The following is a 17,381-nucleotide window of genomic DNA, read 5'->3' on the forward strand; positions in this document are numbered from 1 at the left end:
GGTGTAAGGATTCTGGTGCCTCTGGTAAGGAACAGCAGAGCTATCTCAGGCTACTTTCTCCTGGATCAAGCATTTAGCACTAGGCTTTTGCTAAAGCAAGTACTCCTAGGATCAGACAGTACAGGAACTGGAGGAGACAAGAAAGGGGAGGAAATCAGTCAAGAGTGTTTTCTACTGAATTCCCAAATGCAGCCTGATTCCATAGGCTTCTTGAAAGTGTGAAGTAAAGCTCACAAAACATGCCCATCCCATTGGTAACTCTTGGTTGGATAAAGGGTGAGACAAAATCATGGCAATTTCCCACTCTCTTAAGTTGGACAAGCTAGTTTCCATACCCAAAGACAGTCCTCTGTAGGATGCAGTTGCCAACTCTCAGCAATGAGACACGGTTTGAAAAGTAGAAGGCAGCTCTTTTGGGTTGGTATAGGGATATCAGGAACCTGGTGGAGGCTCCTGGAGAATCCAAGACAAGAACAGTTTAAAGTTTTTCCATGTGTGTCTGTAAAATGGAGTCATAATGAACTACCTTATGCAGTGCCCTTCAGGGGGGAGGGACTAAAGATATGGATGGCCTTTATCTGTTCATCTGAAGTAATCTTTTACAAAAATGCTCCTCGGGTGACTATTTTGTTCATACACTAGCATATAAGGGCATACTGAATTTGATGTGTTTGTGTACCCAGGCTGAGTATCAAAAGGCAATGTGCTATTTATTATCTATCATGGGATGTTCTACTTAACAAAGTTGGGACTCTAGTTCCTTTAAGCCAGACATAGAGATATTTTAAATTCTCTATTGGCTGTGTCTGAAATATCCTTTCCACTGAGGTGAAATGAGACATAAAGAACTTGAAAAAAAATCAAAGTGAAAAGAATCATGAATCTGTCCAATGTTGAGATACAAAGGTTTCCAAAAAGAGAACACATGGAGGATTGGGGGTTGCTTTGAAGTCTTTGGGAAGGACCTCTGATGAGATGTGGATGGTCTGTATACCCCCAGGGAGCTATCTAACGAGGAGGAACAACGGTGGGTAGACCAAGTTTTAGACTTCCCTTCAAAAGCATGGTAAGTGGGTGTGCAGCTCAGGAAGATCCAGAGAACGCAGAGAAGAGACAGTTCTGTCCAGGGGCTGTTTGCTATAGGAGTAAGGTTTTAGGGATTTAGTATGTGGGATTTAAGATGTGAAAGTAAGACACCGCACTTGGTGCCCAGATGTCTGAGGGGGCAGACTTGAATTTGAATTTGGAAGCTTGTCCCTTGGTAAGCTACTAAAGTTCAGAAAATGGAGAGGAATACTGCATTGTGCTCTAGAGCAGTGGTTCTCAACCTTCTTAATGCTGTGACCCTTTAATGCCGTTCCTCATGTTGGGGTGACTCCCAACCATAAAATTATTTTTCTTCCTATTTAATAACTGTGATTTTGCTACTGTTATTAATAGTAATGCAAATAAGTTTGGAGACTGAGGTTTGCCAAAGCAGTTATGACCTATAGGTTGAGAACCGCTGTTCTAATAGTTCCAATAATGGCCATTCAAGGCTTCTCTTTGGGATGTTTTGTAATATGTTTTCAATTTGAAAAGATGGCTTTTAAAAGTAGTTGACTACTTTGCAAACAATTGCAAATATAGAAAAATAAACTTTTTTATGTTTTCATTCTAAACACACACACGTTATAGACCTGCTTTATGCACAAGAGAAATAACGTTTTGAGACATTAATTCCCAATCATTGTTCATTCAGTATAAGGATGAATGAATCAATTCTACCTCTTTGGTTAATTGTGATTATTTGAACTCCTATGCTAGAAGGCACTGTTTTCTACCAGTGCCTAGTGGCTGAAGAGATTTCAAAGAAAAACTTTGTCAATGACCATGCATAATATTAAGGAGATTTTTCTTGGGATGGAGAGCCTATGGGACATTTGACAAGAGGCACAGGACAGCAAATGTTGACTTTAGATACTTAACAGAGAGGGGCCAGGCTGTCTTGCCTTATCCTTAAGAGTCTAACAATAGAAATAGCATTAACAATAATAAACAAGAAACTTGTCTGCTGATATTTTAGGACTGCAAATTTTGAAAACAAAATATAAAGAAGCAAAAGCTATTCTCAGAGTTATAAGCCATAGATAATGACTAGTTTAAAAATTATTTCCCTCATCCCCCCCCCATTGCTTTGTAAATATATGTCCATTCTATATGTGAGTTTCTTCATGTTTTGGAGGATTTGAGACTATGAATCTGTGGATGTTTTTCAGCTACTCTCTCTTAGCACATTGCTTCTGTTCCTCCCTCGCCTCTCATCCATGAACATCAATTTACATACATATTTATTCATTTTTCTATACATATTTATTTTCCTATACATTTTCACCTCTTGGCCATTTAGGCTGAGTTATGATTCTTTTCTTGAAAGTGTTCTTTCTAATACTCTTCAGCCCCACTAGATTTCCTTTCAAATTATCCACTGAATTTTTTATTTTGTCATTGTACTTTTCTATTTTAGATTTTTCCTGTGGTTGTATTTCAAGGGTTATATTTTCCTGATAAAGCTACCAGTCTTGTCTTTGATTTCCCTGAGCATATTCAGCATAGTTACTTTTTAATGTGCTACCACAAAACTTCATTTTCTGGGTCTTTAATGAAGCTCCTATGGTCTGTTTCTCTTGATACTCAGTAATGTGGTCTTGTCTTCCTTCTTGGTCAGTTCTGGTTACTACAACCAAATGGCACCGATCAAGTGGTTTAACATTTTATTTCTCATAGTTACAGAGGCTAGGAAGTCCAGCATGAAGACACTAGAAGACCTACTTCCTAGTTCATAGGTGTAAGGATGGCAGGAGAGAAAACTGTCTGGATTCCATTTTATAAAGACAATGATACCATTCATGAGGGTGCTATCTTCATGGCTTAATTACCTCCTAAACACTTTCCCTGTGAATGCCACACTATCGGGAGTAGTCAGGATTTCAACACAAGGCTTTTGAGGGAGACACGAGTATTCACTCCACTGAATAGTCCATTGGATCCTCACTTAAAAGTATGCTTGGATCTATCCTGGTGACATTATATATGCAATAACTTAAACCAGTTAGTGTTCTCAGAATTCTCTGTTGATTTAGCTGTGGCTTTTCTTAGCTCAGAAGTAAGATGCACTATATGAAAAGTATACATATGACCTGATTTGACAAACGTCGTGTTGTAAATTGTACACACTGAAGCATTGTGCAGAGTCATATCCTCACAGCTTGGGTAGAGATGGCGATAGATTCCAAATTAGCATCTCTTTCATTTTTATTTTTAAAGCCTTCCCAGTGAAAGAAATGAATGACTTGAAGGTTCAAGAACTCCTCTGTGTTCAAACCCACAGTAAATGTAGCATATGTACGATTCCTGAGGGTCTAGCCCATGCTAAATCATCAAGTCTATCAAATTCTGAAAGTGACACCTTCCAAGGAAAGAGAAAGCCAGCTCTCAGGCTTCCCTGTCCCAAACATCAGCAGAAAGGATTTCTTATGGTCTTCTGAAGCTGCCGTGGCTACCGTTCAGTTCTTCGGTTTTCACTGTTTTAGGACTGGCCTTAGATGCCACCCAGCCTCTCTTGGCCATGAGCTAAGGAAGAACAATGCTTGTATTATACAAACTTCAGCTCTTAGATGGACTAATTTGCCATAGATTTAAGTAAAAGCCCGAGTTAGGCAATCTAGTTGGGGGTCGTGGCCCAAGTGAATAATTCTGCCTCAGCAAAGGGCTGCTTATTGACTCCAAACTTCAGTCGATGGTTACTTTTTTGGGAGCACGGATCCAGGTATTTCAGTCCTGAATCCCGTGAAGGGTCGGCAACTTGACTGAAAGCTTCCCAGTTACTGTGTTATGTAGTTGCACAGTTTTTTTTTTTTTTAAAGTCTCAGTTAGGGTTTCTTTTTTTTTTTAAATTTATTTATTTATTAAAGATTTCTGTCTCTTCCCCGCCACCGCCTCCCATTTCCCTCCCCCTCCCCCAATTAAGTCTCCCCCCCAGCCCGAAAAGCAATCAGGGTTCCCTGTCCTGTGGGAAGTCCAAGGAACCCCCACCTCCATCCAGGTCTAGTAAGTTGAGCATCCAAACTGCCTAGGCTCCCACAAAGCCAGTGCGTGCAGTAGGATCAGAAACCCATTGCCATTGCACAGTTTTTTAACATGCAGGCGGGATACACCGTGGTTCCAGCAGTTGTCCTTTTGCTGTGTGCTCAGAACTGAATGCGTCTGTAATGGGTGAAGGGAACAGCACTGGGCGTTTCCTCTGCCTGTTTCTCCCATATGAGAGGCATTCCTGAAAACGTTAACACTGAGGTTTTCTGAGTCCATCTGAAGTGGTGTGCCTTGCTATGCTATCTCAGTATTTTTGAGCAGCTTGCTCCATGAGGCCCCTTTTCTTACACTTAAAATAGGAGCTTAGGATTCACTCACCAGAGGAGCTGCTTATATTACATAACCGCAAGGCACACAGATTATAATTGATCTATTGCCATATGGCCTCAACAGTCTCCGAGTAGAGACAAGCTACTCATTTGGCTGGTTCTAGCAATTTTCCCAAGTGGTACATAGGAAAGATATTTATTTCTTTTTAAGTTTTGAATATTTTAGAGGTATTATCTGAATGGAAATTCTTTTCTTGCCTGGGGGCAAGTAAATTAATTCCTGGGAAGGTAATTGGGGCAGTGAGTTATAGGGAGAAAGGCCTGCGGAAGGTACAATCGCATTACTTGGGGACTGTTTCAGGGGAATGAGTCTGCGCCTAGGAAAAAAATGACTGAAGAGAAGTCAGAGATAGGCACTGGAGACAGGGCTCACGTGTTGCTCTTGCAGAGAACCCGGGTTACATCCCCAGCACCTACCCGGTGGGTCACAACAGTCAAGGCATAGGATTCCCCTCTTCTGACCTCTGCAGACACCCAGCACAATGTAGCTCACAAATATATGCAAACACTCATACACATAAAATACAATAAATATTGAAAAAAGAAACAAGGGAAGCTGATAAAGCCATTGGTCCCAAATTCAATAGTTACAGGTTGCGTTCTTCAGGAGACTCGCTGCTTTTCCCTAGGCTGGTCATATTCATTACCATCTCCTAGTCTGTTTCCGTCAGTTCTGCTCCGTACCCAATAGAGCATGTCTAGGCTATGGCTGGAAAGGCCCAGAATAGCTGCTGATGTCATTGTGACTTTAAGTTTCTGTCCGACAGGAATGAAAGAAGAGAGATTTCTTCATAATGAATGCTCACTGTGCAGATGGAAAGTTCCATTTGGAGATGAGGGAAGTCTGCTGGATCTGCAATTATATTATATAGCATTATTTGGTGTGTATGGATGTTTTGCCTGCATCTGTGTCAGTGAGCAACTTACACTCCTGATGCCTGAAGGCTAGAAGACAGACCTCCTGGAACTGGGGTTATAGACAGTTGTGAGCTACTCTGTGGATGCTGGGAATCGACCCTGGTCTTTTGGAAGAGCAATTGGTGCTCTCAATTGCTGAGCCATCTTTCCAGCACTCCCCCCAAACCCTGTTTTTTTTTTTTTAAACAAAACAAAACAAAAAGTTTCAGCATACTATTTTCTTCCTGGAGATGAAAACTAAAGCCTACATCCATTTTAGATAAGCACTCTTGTTTCGGGTCAGTTCTACTTTCTGACTACACAGCGTAAGTAGGAAACTGGTGAAGTCTGGTTTAGTTGCCTAGGTGTTAGAAAGTGAAAGATATAAGGCAATTTGTCCAAAAAACAATGACCATGATATATTGATTGAAAAGTCTAGGTGACATATTTACATCGTCCAGGCTTTCCTAGCTTCCACAGCTTGCGAACAAAGGGAACAATTATCATGTAAGGCCAAGATTTAGTGTCTAACTGATTTATATTTAGAACGAGAGATTTCTTGATTCAGGAATAAGCCATAAAGCAAGCCGAAAACATGCTTTCCACATGCTTCCCTAGGCTGAAGTTCCTCTCCGAGCTCCTTCCCAGCAGTGTTGTTAGCAGGCTCTCTGCCGCTGTCTTTTTAATTCAATGAAATGTGAGAGGAGTCTATTCTAAACCTGGATGACTCAGACTTTCAACAGTTCTTTCTTCTTCTTCTTCCACTTCTAGTCCTTGAAGAAAAAAACTGCTCAGACCTCAGAGGCCCAGTCAATGGGTACCAGAAGATCACAGGAGGGCCTGGGCTCCTCGATGCGCACCACGTGAAAATCGGCACGGTCGTGTCATTCTTTTGTAATGGCTCCTATGTTCTCAGTGGCAATGAGAAAAGAACTTGCCAGCAGGATGGAGAGTGGTCGGGGAAGCAGCCCATTTGCATAAAAGGTAACTCAGGGATGTTTCTGGATTCTGCAGATGTGCACAGGGTAGGTGTAATTCTTTGGCAGCTCCTATGCCCGCTTTTAAGTCCCCGAAATAATATCTTCTTGCAGGCTTACCTGCAAATCATTTGCAACTCTCATCTTGGAGAGTATCCTTTCAAATTTTTGCCTCTTTTTTTTTCTGGGACCCAAGAAGACCCTGCTCTCATCTTTTCTAAGATGATGGAGAAGAGTGGGTTGGGAAAGATGGCCAGGCTGAGTTGTAGATACGTAAATCCAAAGATGGAATTTGTAAACCTTTGCCTGGCTGCTTTTGTTGTCTCTAGTAAAAGAGTCAACAAGCACGTGTTGCTGGGGAGGCTGCAGATGTAGATGGCTAAAAACAAAGACAGCAGACCTGGAAACATCTAGTGGGCAATTAGAAGAACAAATGAAGAGGAGAGAGAGAGAGAGAGAGAGAGAGAGAGAGAGAGAGAGAGAGAGAGAGAGAGAGACAGAGAGAGAGACAGAGAGAGAGAGAGAGAGAGAGAGAGAGAGAGAGAGAGAGAGAGAGAGAGACAGAGAGAGAGAGATCAGTCGTCCTGAAATTGAGAGATGGCGAGGTAGGATCCGTAGCAGTCAAGAGGGATTTAAGGACACTAGGAGGAGCTGGGATAGCACTCCGGATGAAAGACGGGAGAAGAAGTGGGCGTAGATGGAAGTGAAAGTGTCTGTCTTATGGCATGCTCAAAGCAAGCCAGTCTAGGAAGTAACATTTAAAATATAGGCTGGGAACAGAAAACCCTGGACCGTTGTGTAGGGATGTCGCCCCCCCCCCCCCCATCACGGTCGAGATGCAGTTTCTCCCCGACTTTACCCATTAGTTGTTCTGGGCTGACGCTGCCTTAACTGAGAAGAAAATTGGGTTCATGTCCTAGATTGTCAAAACCATTGCCCCCCACTCTCCACTCTCTCTGCTGGGTGTTTGTCAACAACCCGGATCATGGGGAAAGGGATGAAAGAGAAGAGGGGATAAATGTGAAAGGGATAAATCACTTTAGACTTTCGCCAGGAGTGACTCTCCCCCGCCCAGCGCAGGGCCTGATGTTTTGTTTCATTAAGTATGGGAACGGTGTTGCATATGTCCTTGGAGGTTTTTGTCAACTTTTCTCTTACAAATTAATACAACCAAAGTACTCTAAGTTGCTAATTAGACAAATGTTGGCTGCTGGATTGGGAAAGTGAGGTGGGAAGGATTCCTTTTTCCCTGGAAGAAAAAAAAAAGAGAAAGATTTCAGTGAATTGAAACTCGGCTCCGAGTTGTCCTCTGGTGACTGCGAGGGACCTTCATTGCGGAGACAGGACAAGGAATGGTTGGTTACTCGGGACGTATTTATAATTGGCCCTGCGGTCTGGTTTTAAACAAGGACTTCTTAATTCCCCCTGTGGGCTGTATTTTGGCACCTTCACTTTGAGTTTGATTCCATTATGATCTAGCTTGCTAACACCATTCCCATGAACAGATGGCCCTAATCTATGAAGTGCCACTGTCCCAAGTCCCCTTGGCAGAACAGTTTTTTTTTTCCAGAGGGGACTCCTGGATTCTCCAGAGGCAGCTGCCACTATTGTGAAAAGCAGCTGAAATCGTGCTAAGTGCACTGTTGACAATTTTCTAATGCATCCAGCCTCTGAGACCGGGGAATGGATGCATGGTGTCTAGAAGGGTGGGAGTCAGGTATTATTCTGGATGCTATGGGGTGAACGGTGAGGATGATACAGGATCACACAGCATAGCTTATCTGTTTCTAGCCTGCCGGGAACCGAAGATCTCAGACCTGGTGAGAAGGAGAGTCCTCCCGATGCAGGTTCAGTCAAGGTGAGACCAAGCCCCCGAACTCCATTTCAGGGCTAATGACTACCTTCCCTTCTCCATTTGTGTTCGGCCAAAGGCAGCCTGGCATTTCTTAGGGACATTTAGTACTAACGGGTCATGAAAGAATGGGGCTTGTTAGATGGAGGCTCGTTAGCCAGCTGCTTTTGGCCAAGAGGTAGCTACTACTGGAAGAGGTACAAGTTTTACTGGATCGTGGGAAAGCAGATGGCTGATGGGAAGCAGCGAGCTTCCCTGATGATCTTGGAGGAGCTGGAGTTTAGTACTTTCGTCTTCCTGAATCCACTGCTTCTTTATTATGGCAGCTTCTAGGAGCTGGCAAATCCTGCTAAATGCTGCAGCCAGCTAGGGGTTAGGGACACAAGCTTGATGGTGACCAACCAGATGAGGCAAATTGGTAGAGCCCAGGAGCTAAAGATAAATGACCAGTCTAAATGAGGGATATGAACTCTTGTGTATACCCGATGCTTCTCTCGAGAAGACAGAGGAGGTGGCTAAAAAGACCATTTCTTGCTTTGTCCTCTTCTTTATTCTCTTTGCTGACGTTGCACAAACATTTTTGGTTTTCTTCTACCAATCTAAGCATAATTCTCCATCAAAAATATTAAACTTGTTGCTTGTTCAGTCTGGAAACTGCTCCTTCTGCGTATATAGAAGCTTAGCACGCCCCCCACCCTATCTTTCAGTTCTCTGCTTGTTTCACCGAGGAGAGAGATCATCTCTAACTGTCCTTTTATGATTATTTTAAAAATATTTTATGGTTTTGAGGAATGCACGCAGAGCTTAAAACATGATAGTTAAATACTTTCCTACCACATCCCTAGCCCCGAGCTGTCGTCTCAGGGAAACTAGCAGCAACACACATACCCTGACGCCACATCAGGCTGCTTCCATTGCCGCCTGTGTTCTCTGTCCTTCACCATGATTCTTATTTCATTTTACAATCCCTGTCTCTTCTCTCGCTCTCTCCTTCCCTCCCTCCCTTCCACCTTCCCTCCTTTCATTTCAAATATACAACTTACAAGTAAAAGAATACTGTTTGCTTCTTTTATGCTGAAGTTTTCTTGTTTGATATCACCTCTGCCACATAGAAGTCATTCAGTTCATAGTTCTTAAATGAATAAATTTGATTGACAGTCACAGGTTCAAAATATGCTTCTGCCTCTCTTTAATCCTAGTCATGTTTAAGCAACTTCCTGAAGTTACGGGGCCTTCTTTTTCTCTTTTTAAAACCAGAGGTAATTAATAATAATCCTGGGGGATTCTTGTAAGGATAAAAACCACAATGGCAAACTGAATTCAAGAGCATATTTTAAAAAATCATCCACCATGATCTCATCCCAGAGATGCGGAGATGATTCAATGTATGGAAATCTGTTAATGTAATCCACCATTTAAACAATCTGAAAGAAAAAAAAAACACATGATCATCTCATTAGATGCTGAAAAAGCCTTTGACAAAATCCAACCCCCATTCACAATAAAAGTGTTGGGGAGATCTGGGATATAAGGAACATACCTAAACACAATAAAGACAATATACAGCAAGCCAACAGTCAACAGCAAATTAAATAGAGAGAAACTCAAAGTGATTCCACTAAAATCAGGAGCAAAACTAGGCTATCCAGTCTCTCCATACCTATTCAATATAGTACTCGATGTTCCAACTAAAGCAATAAGCCAACAAAAGGAGATCAAGGGCATATGAATTGGAAAGAAAGACGTCAAACTTTTGCTATTTGCAAATGATTTGGTAGTATGCATAAGTGACCCTAGAAATTCTACCATGGAACTCCTATAGCTGATAGTCATCTTTAGTAAAATGGTGGGATACAAGATTAACTAAAAGAAAAAAAAATCAGTAGCCCTCCTATATACAAAAAAATAAATGGGCTGAGAAAGAAATCAGAGAAACAACACCCTTTACAATAATATATAAAATGATATACAAATGATATAAAATACTTTGGGGTACTCTAACAAAACAAGTGAAAGACCTATATGACAAGAAATTTAAGTCTTTGAGGAAAGAAATTGAAGAAGATACCAGAAAATTTTGAGATATTTCCCATGCTCTTGGATAAGTACAATTAACATAATAAAAATGGCAGTCTTACCAAAAACAATCTACAGAGTCAATGCAATTCTCATCAAAATCCCAGCAAAATTCTTCACAGATCTTGAAAGAACAATATTCAGCTCCATATGGGAAAACAAAAACAGAAACAAAAAAATTCAGGATAGCTAAAACAGTGCTATACATTAAGGGAACTTGGTTCTGCCTCAACTTGATATGCCAGGCTTTGTTGACTCCCAAGGGAGGCCTTTCCCTTTCTGAGGAGTGGATGGGGAGGGGTTAGAAAAGAGGTGGGGGAGGAAATGGGAGGAGAGGAGGGAGAGGAATTGTGGTTGGGAGCAAGAGAAGTTTAAATCTTTTTCAAAAAGAAAAAAAGAGAACTATGTCACCACCACTTCAACAATAACAACAAAGAGAATTCCAGAAAAACAAACAAACAAAAAAAAACCATACTGACAGATGACATTGACCTCATGCTTGCTGTGTGCCAGCGGTTGCTCCTGTCACTTTACATAGGCTAATTTGTGTAGTTCTCCTGGTAACCTGTGAAGCTGGGCATTTTTTATTATTACTTGCATCTTATCTTACTAACGTTTCCTTGCATGTGTGGAAACTGAGGTTCAGAGATGTTAAGTAACTTCCTCAAAGGCGCGAACAAGATGTCCCTTTAAAACAGAACCACTTGGCGTTTTCCTGGGTAAAGGTCGCCATTCACAGCCTGCCCTGTCAGGCTCTCATCCATGTTTGTCTTTCTCCAAGCAAGGCGTTCCCTTGGGAACAAAGGCTGTAGAATGCAGAAGGCCTCATTTCTGTTCTTTCCCTGGTTCCCTGGGGCGGCACTCTACTGAGTGCAATCCTTGGCTCCCAGGAAGACACCTTGCTTCGGTGATGATGCCTGCATAGGGATCCTGAGCACAACAGACAACAGGGCTTCCTACTGTTACAGCAATTTTAACGGTAGACTGGGGAGAACATGCTAGGCGACTCCTGCAATTGAGAAAGCAAGTGTAACATTTAGTTAAATGTCTCTGGGAGGCGAGCTACTGAAGTAGCGGGTATTCTTACTCTCTGCAGCCTCCTGAAACAAATAGTAGCTTCGGTGACCAAAAGAGAAAGACCGTACATTCAGAAGCTCCCAGACCTGGTTATAAACATAGAACATTATTTGTTGAATGAAGGCAGTGTGGACTGAATGTTTCCTGAGCCCAGCACCATAGAGACACAAGAAATAGATTTCATTTTAAACAATATCAGATTGATATGGTGGAGACTCTAGGGAGGAAATGGTGACTGCTAAATGGTATCTTGGGTGTCATCTACTTTCACTGAGTACCCCACCCCCACAGTAGCTCTGAAGACAGCAGAATGAAGAACACAGAAATGAAGACAACAGTTCCCTTTGCAGGCTGACAGCCATTTTACCCCAATGTAAAGCCATCATAAGCTGCAGGATACGAGCATCTCTCCCCGGAGAGTGTCTCTAGAGGCCTCAACTTCAGGGCTCATTTAATGCCCTTTTTCACATTTACATGCAAGTTTTTTTTATTTCTCCCAAGCAGTGTTGCCTCAGAGAAAGTTCAAGTCTCTGAGGTGAACTAATTACATTTGCTAATTGCCAAATCAAGTTACTGTATCAACACAGTTTAGTTCAAGTCAGTTCCTAATATTGTCCCATTATGATAATGGTTAGAGAAAAAAATGTGCCTGCCTTTCTCTCATTGAAATTAACTCTTTTTCCTATCTAATTTTGCAATTAAATGTGTGTTCTCTCCCTCCTCTCCCTCCCTCCCTTCCTCCCTCCTCTCTTCTCTCTCTCTCTCTGTCTCTCTGTCTCTCTGTCTCTCTCTCTCTCTCTCTCTCTCTCTCTCTCACACACACACACACACACACAGTATACTTTTGGATAGCAATATTACATCAGACTTTATTCTGTGTGATTGAAACCCCAAGTACTTGGAAGAATTCCATGAACAAAGGAATACAATATTGAGTGACAGAAGAGGATGTATTCAGTAGCAAAAGGAGAGAGAGCAAGGAAGGGACCGAAGAAGGGAGAAAAGGAGGGAGGGAGAGAAGCAGGAGGGAAGAGGAAGTGGGTAGACAAAGAAAAGGACAAAGACAGAAAATGGGAAATGGGAGATGTTTTCTTCTGTAACCAATAGCAGCAAGGGTGTTGGATACTAAAGTCTTGCTCTTCTTCTTTCTCTGATCCTGTGTGCCTTGATCCAGGGAGACACCATTACACCAGCTTTATTCCACAACCTTCAGCAAGCAGAAACTGCAGGATGCCTCTACCAAGAAGCCAGTCCTTCCGTTTGGAGAGCTGCCGCCTGGGTATCAGCATCTGCATACCCAGCTCCAGTATGAGTGTATCTCGCCCTTCTACCGCCGCCTGGGAAGCAGCAGGAGGACATGCCTGAGAACTGGCAAGTGGAGTGGGCGTGCCCCATCCTGTATCCCAAGTGAGTCAAGGCTCATCTTTGAGTTTGAGTCATTTGTGAAAAATTCCTGATATTGCTAAAGACTTTTATGGAAAGTTGAACTGAGCAAGGGATGGTCTTGCATTGCTTTCCTAAGTTTGGTGACCTCTGGAATTCCACAAGAAGAGCACCCTCCTTTTGCCTTAAACTACTATTCAGGATAAATTGACACATTGACTCTTAGAGAAATATTTTCTTGTAGAGAAAATATTATCTAGATATTATCATGTCTAGAAAAAGGAAAGAGTCACAATTAAATACCAATGGGGACAGGTATAGCTATGAGTAGACCTCTGCCTTGGTCATCTGGACCACCTAAGACTCCATCTTCATACTCATTATCCAATGATTTTCATTGCATTGCCATTAATGCAATGATGAGGTAATAGTAGATAATGTGAGACAAAATGCAGAAGTTCCAGAGTAGACCTTGCACGTTCTTACCCACCACCGTCATCCTCTTTGTGAAAAGAGTAGCATGGCTGAGTTGGTCGTGGTCACACTTATGGAGACAGTAACATCATCTGTCTGTCATATCATCCCATTTGGTCTTATCAGAGAGCCCCTAAAGTCATAGTTATTTCTCTGTATATTTTCTTTAGGCAAAGAAACCAAGGATCTAACGGTCTAACAATTTGTCCAAAGTCCCATTGTTTCATTGAACCATAAAGTCTCCAGTTTTAACTCTCGCCTTTAAGGCCAACTATATGTCAGACAGTGATTAATACCAAAGGGAAGGGGGCTAGAGCAACAATTTGGCAGGCAAGTAATTGCTGTGTAAGCATTTATGAACATGAGTTTGTCTGGGGACAGTAGCATGCACCTATGATCCCAGTTCTGAGCAGCAGAGACAGAAAGATCCCTGGGGTTTGCTGGCTAGCCAGCTGGGCCAAATTGCTGAGGTCCAGGTTCAGGGAGAGACCCTGTCTCAAAGAATAATGTGGAGAGAAATGAAGGTTTAATACCTGACAGTCACTATTAATCTTCACACATATGTGCACACGTGTGTCTGTGTGCTAACACATGCATATACACACATAAGCACATATGTAAAAGCATATAAGTACATACAAGTAAATGAAAAGGAGAGATAACCAGGTTGGTTCACTCGGTGCTTTCCATCTCCATCACTTCCTCTCTTTCACATTGGAGCTGTCATGGTTGAGTGGCCCATTTGCTGTCAGATGGGAATGGTCTGGATTGATCCGATTAAACTAATGCTTTCCCTACAGTCTGTGGAAAAATCGAGAGTGCTGCTTCTCCAAAGACCGAAGGGAGCCGCTGGCCGTGGCAGGCAGCCATTTACCGGAGGACCAGCGGCGTGCACGACGGTGGGCTGCACAAAGGCGCATGGTTCTTGGTCTGCAGCGGCGCCCTGGTGAATGAGCGCACGGTGGTTGTGGCTGCCCACTGTGTGACTGACCTGGGAAAGGTCACCACCATCAAGACAGCAGACCTCAAGGTTGTCTTGGGAAAATTCTACAGGGACGATGAGCGGGATGAAAAGACCATCCAGAACTTACGGGTGAGAGAGGGCTTTCTGGGAAACTGGAGCTTTGACTTAACCAGCTATGAGCACAGGGGAGCAGGGCCTGTCTCAGCCCCGTCACTTCGGCATGTCAGTATCCGATCCAAAGCCTAGCATGCAGGAGGGGCTCAGAGTTTCAGACTGACAGACTCCGGACAGGAAAGTTAGCAAACCGTGCAGATGTCCTGCATACCTTCGCTTGTTTTGAAAACAAGGGAGAGCCAGGTATCGCCTACTACTGTAGTCCTTGAAGGTCATTCACATTATGGTAGAATATACATAGACTTTATTAGCACATACTGCAAATGATGTTACATTAAACATTGATGAAGCTATTTGTTTCATGGATATCTCTGTTGGAAATGATTTGTTCCGGGGATGGTGTGACTTGTTACTATGCCCTGTCTACCCAGATCAAGGTAAATTCATGGGTGTTTCTTGAATAAAAAAAAAGAGAGAACTCTCTCATACTTGGGTTTGGGAATTATCACAAGCAGGCTTTGAGGACACAGGTTTTATCCAGGATACTCCTAACTGCCATACTTCTCAATTGTCCTGTACCCTCCCTCCTTCCATTCATCCATCTGTCCATCTATCCTAGCCTATACTTTTTTCACCTGTCTATCCCTTCTTCTACCCATGCTTCTGTCTCTGCCTCAGTTCATCCATCTATCTATCTATTACTGAGCCCCTACAACACGTTATCCATGGAAAATATTGAGAGAAGAATAAAATAGCTATTTTCTCTAGTTTGAGGGAAGGGACAGACCAGTATGTCATGAACAGTATTTTGTAAGATAAGCTCCCAAGGAAATAGGATCAAGTAATAGAACTATACATTTAAAAATTGAAAGATTGAATATGGGTTTTTAGAAGCTCCTGCAAAAAGATTGACTAGGAATGCATAAAATATTTAGTAACTATCCTGTGGAAAATCTTATAGTGTATTCTGAGAACATTCTTGTGGAAAAGTCTTAGGGACTGCTGTTAGGAAACATAGCTCTATCTTACTGGCTCGAAGGTACATGAAATGCTAACAGTAGGCTAGAGATTGCAAAGCATTAACATGTAGGCTTACACAAGGATAGTGCTAACATGTAGGGTTTATACATGAATAGTACTAACATGTAGGGTTTATACATGAATAGTGCTAACATATAGATTTATACATAGATAATGCTAACATGTAGGGCTTATACACGGGTAGTGCTAACATGTAGGGTTTATACATGAATGGTGCTAACATGTAGGGCTTATGGAAGGATAGTGCTAACATGTAGGGCTTATACATGGGTAGTTCTAACATATGTTCTCTTAATCAGCTCATTGAACATTAAATGAGTGAGGTGTTTCAAAGAAAGACTTGGAGTCCATTCTCTGGTAAAAATCAGAACGCTTAACACATCTTTGTACAGCAGTGATCACCTGTAACAAAACATCATCTGTCCACGTTAGATGGGCCATGAACACCCACTTCTATGGCCTTACGTGTAGACTCCACTTATTTAATACCACATTCCAGGCTCCAGTAGGCATTTGAGTTGATAATTGTGAAAATACAACAGTTATTTTTTATGATTCATTGAGCAATGTGTCTTCAAATCTTGTAGCTGCCACTCAGACAGTTTCAATAATTTGGCTCCTAACTGGCCCTCTTCTTATCCACACTGGAGCAGGCTGTTTACCCCTGCTCTCTCTTCCTTGTTTTCGTAGATTTCTGCCATCATTCTACATCCCAACTATGACCCTATCCTGCTGGACGCTGACATCGCCATTCTGAAGCTCCTGGATAAGGCCCGCATCAGCACCCGTGTCCAGCCTATCTGCTTGGCTAGCACTCGGGACCTCAGTGCCTCCTTTCAGGAGTCTCACATCACCGTGGCTGGGTGGAACATCCTGGCAGATGTGAGGAGCCCTGGCTTTAAGAATGACACACTGCATTCTGGAGTGGTCAGGGTGGTCGATTCACTGCTCTGTGAAGAGCAACATGAAGAGCATGGTATTCCAGTTAGTGTCACTGACAACATGTTCTGTGCCAGCCAAGACCCCAGCACTCCTTCCAACATCTGCACTGCAGAGACAGGGGGCATCGCTGCTTTGTCCTTCCCAGGCCGAGCATCCCCTGAGCCACGCTGGCATCTGGTGGGGCTGGTCAGCTGGAGCTATGACAAGACATGTAGCAATGGCCTAGCCACAGCCTTCACCAAGGTGCTGCCGTTCAAAGACTGGATTGAGAGGAACATGAAATGAACCAGCTGCAAGGCCACTGAGAAGCTTTTCCTGTATAGATAGTATATGGCTCAGTGAGGACCTGAACTATGATTTTGCCCATGACCTTGGCTTCAGAAAGGTCTCTGATTTCATGGATATACCTCAGTAGAGGGTGAGTAGTATTTTGCTTTCTGGCAGGGAACTGTCTTCCTGACTGCTTGGAAACCATCTAAAAGATGTCCGGGCTTGCAAGAACTGAATTTCATCAAAGAAAACCACGTGAATAGAAAAAAAATCTCCCAGACCTTGTCCACCTCACAGTGATGTGAACAGCATAGTCAGTTCTGGATGAAAGGGTTGACCTGGGGTGGGGTGGGGAGACTCTGGGCTGTACCAGGCTTCAGACAACATTCCAAAGAACAGCCTGCATGACAGCCCTTGGCAAAGGAGTTTGGATGTGACATTTGCTCCTGTGCACATTGTCACAAGATTTTCTGATCCCGTCCCTCCCAGTCTTCTGTACACATTTCAATAAAACGAAGGTTGACTTCATTTTTGAGTTACATGGATTTGGGCCGATAGTTTGGTGAGGGTTCTTTAACATAGAGGCAAGGGATATAATTTCCCAATGTGTCTGTCAGAGGCTAAGCCTGACAAGACAGAGAAGACAGCATGAGTAATGCTGCTGGTTGATCTTGACTGCACGCTCTCTTTCATGGAGGGCTGCCTAGGTTAGTAAAGTATGGCTGGGTGTCGGTGAGGCTGTTTCCAGGGAGGACTAGTCAAGAAGAGATGACTTACCCTGAATGTGGGAAGCTTCCCACATTCCATCCTGTTAGCTGGGGGCTCAGGTGTAACAAAGGGGAAAAGGGAGGAAG

At 42.8% G+C, this 17,381-nt stretch overlaps 1 protein-coding gene across 2 annotated transcripts in view; it reads left to right on the plus strand.

Moving 5' to 3' along the window:
* Pamr1 (peptidase domain containing associated with muscle regeneration 1) overlaps positions 1-17,055 on the plus strand; it is an 87,318-nt gene extending 70,263 nt beyond the window's left edge. For both annotated transcript variants that reach the window (XM_075961538.1, XM_075961539.1), the window contains 5 exons: positions 6,129-6,341; positions 8,126-8,192; positions 12,514-12,746; positions 13,997-14,289; positions 16,006-17,055. In XM_075961538.1, coding sequence (XP_075817653.1) covers positions 6,129-6,341; positions 8,126-8,192; positions 12,514-12,746; positions 13,997-14,289; positions 16,006-16,542 — 1,343 coding nt within the window. In that variant the 3' untranslated portion in view covers positions 16,543-17,055. The remainder of the gene's footprint in view (positions 1-6,128; positions 6,342-8,125; positions 8,193-12,513; positions 12,747-13,996; positions 14,290-16,005) is intronic.
* The last annotated feature ends 326 nt before the right edge of the window (positions 17,056-17,381 follow it).

The sequence above is a fragment of the Microtus pennsylvanicus genome, chromosome 2, assembly GCF_037038515.1.
Source record: "Microtus pennsylvanicus isolate mMicPen1 chromosome 2, mMicPen1.hap1, whole genome shotgun sequence".
NCBI lineage: Eukaryota > Metazoa > Chordata > Mammalia > Rodentia > Cricetidae > Microtus > Microtus pennsylvanicus.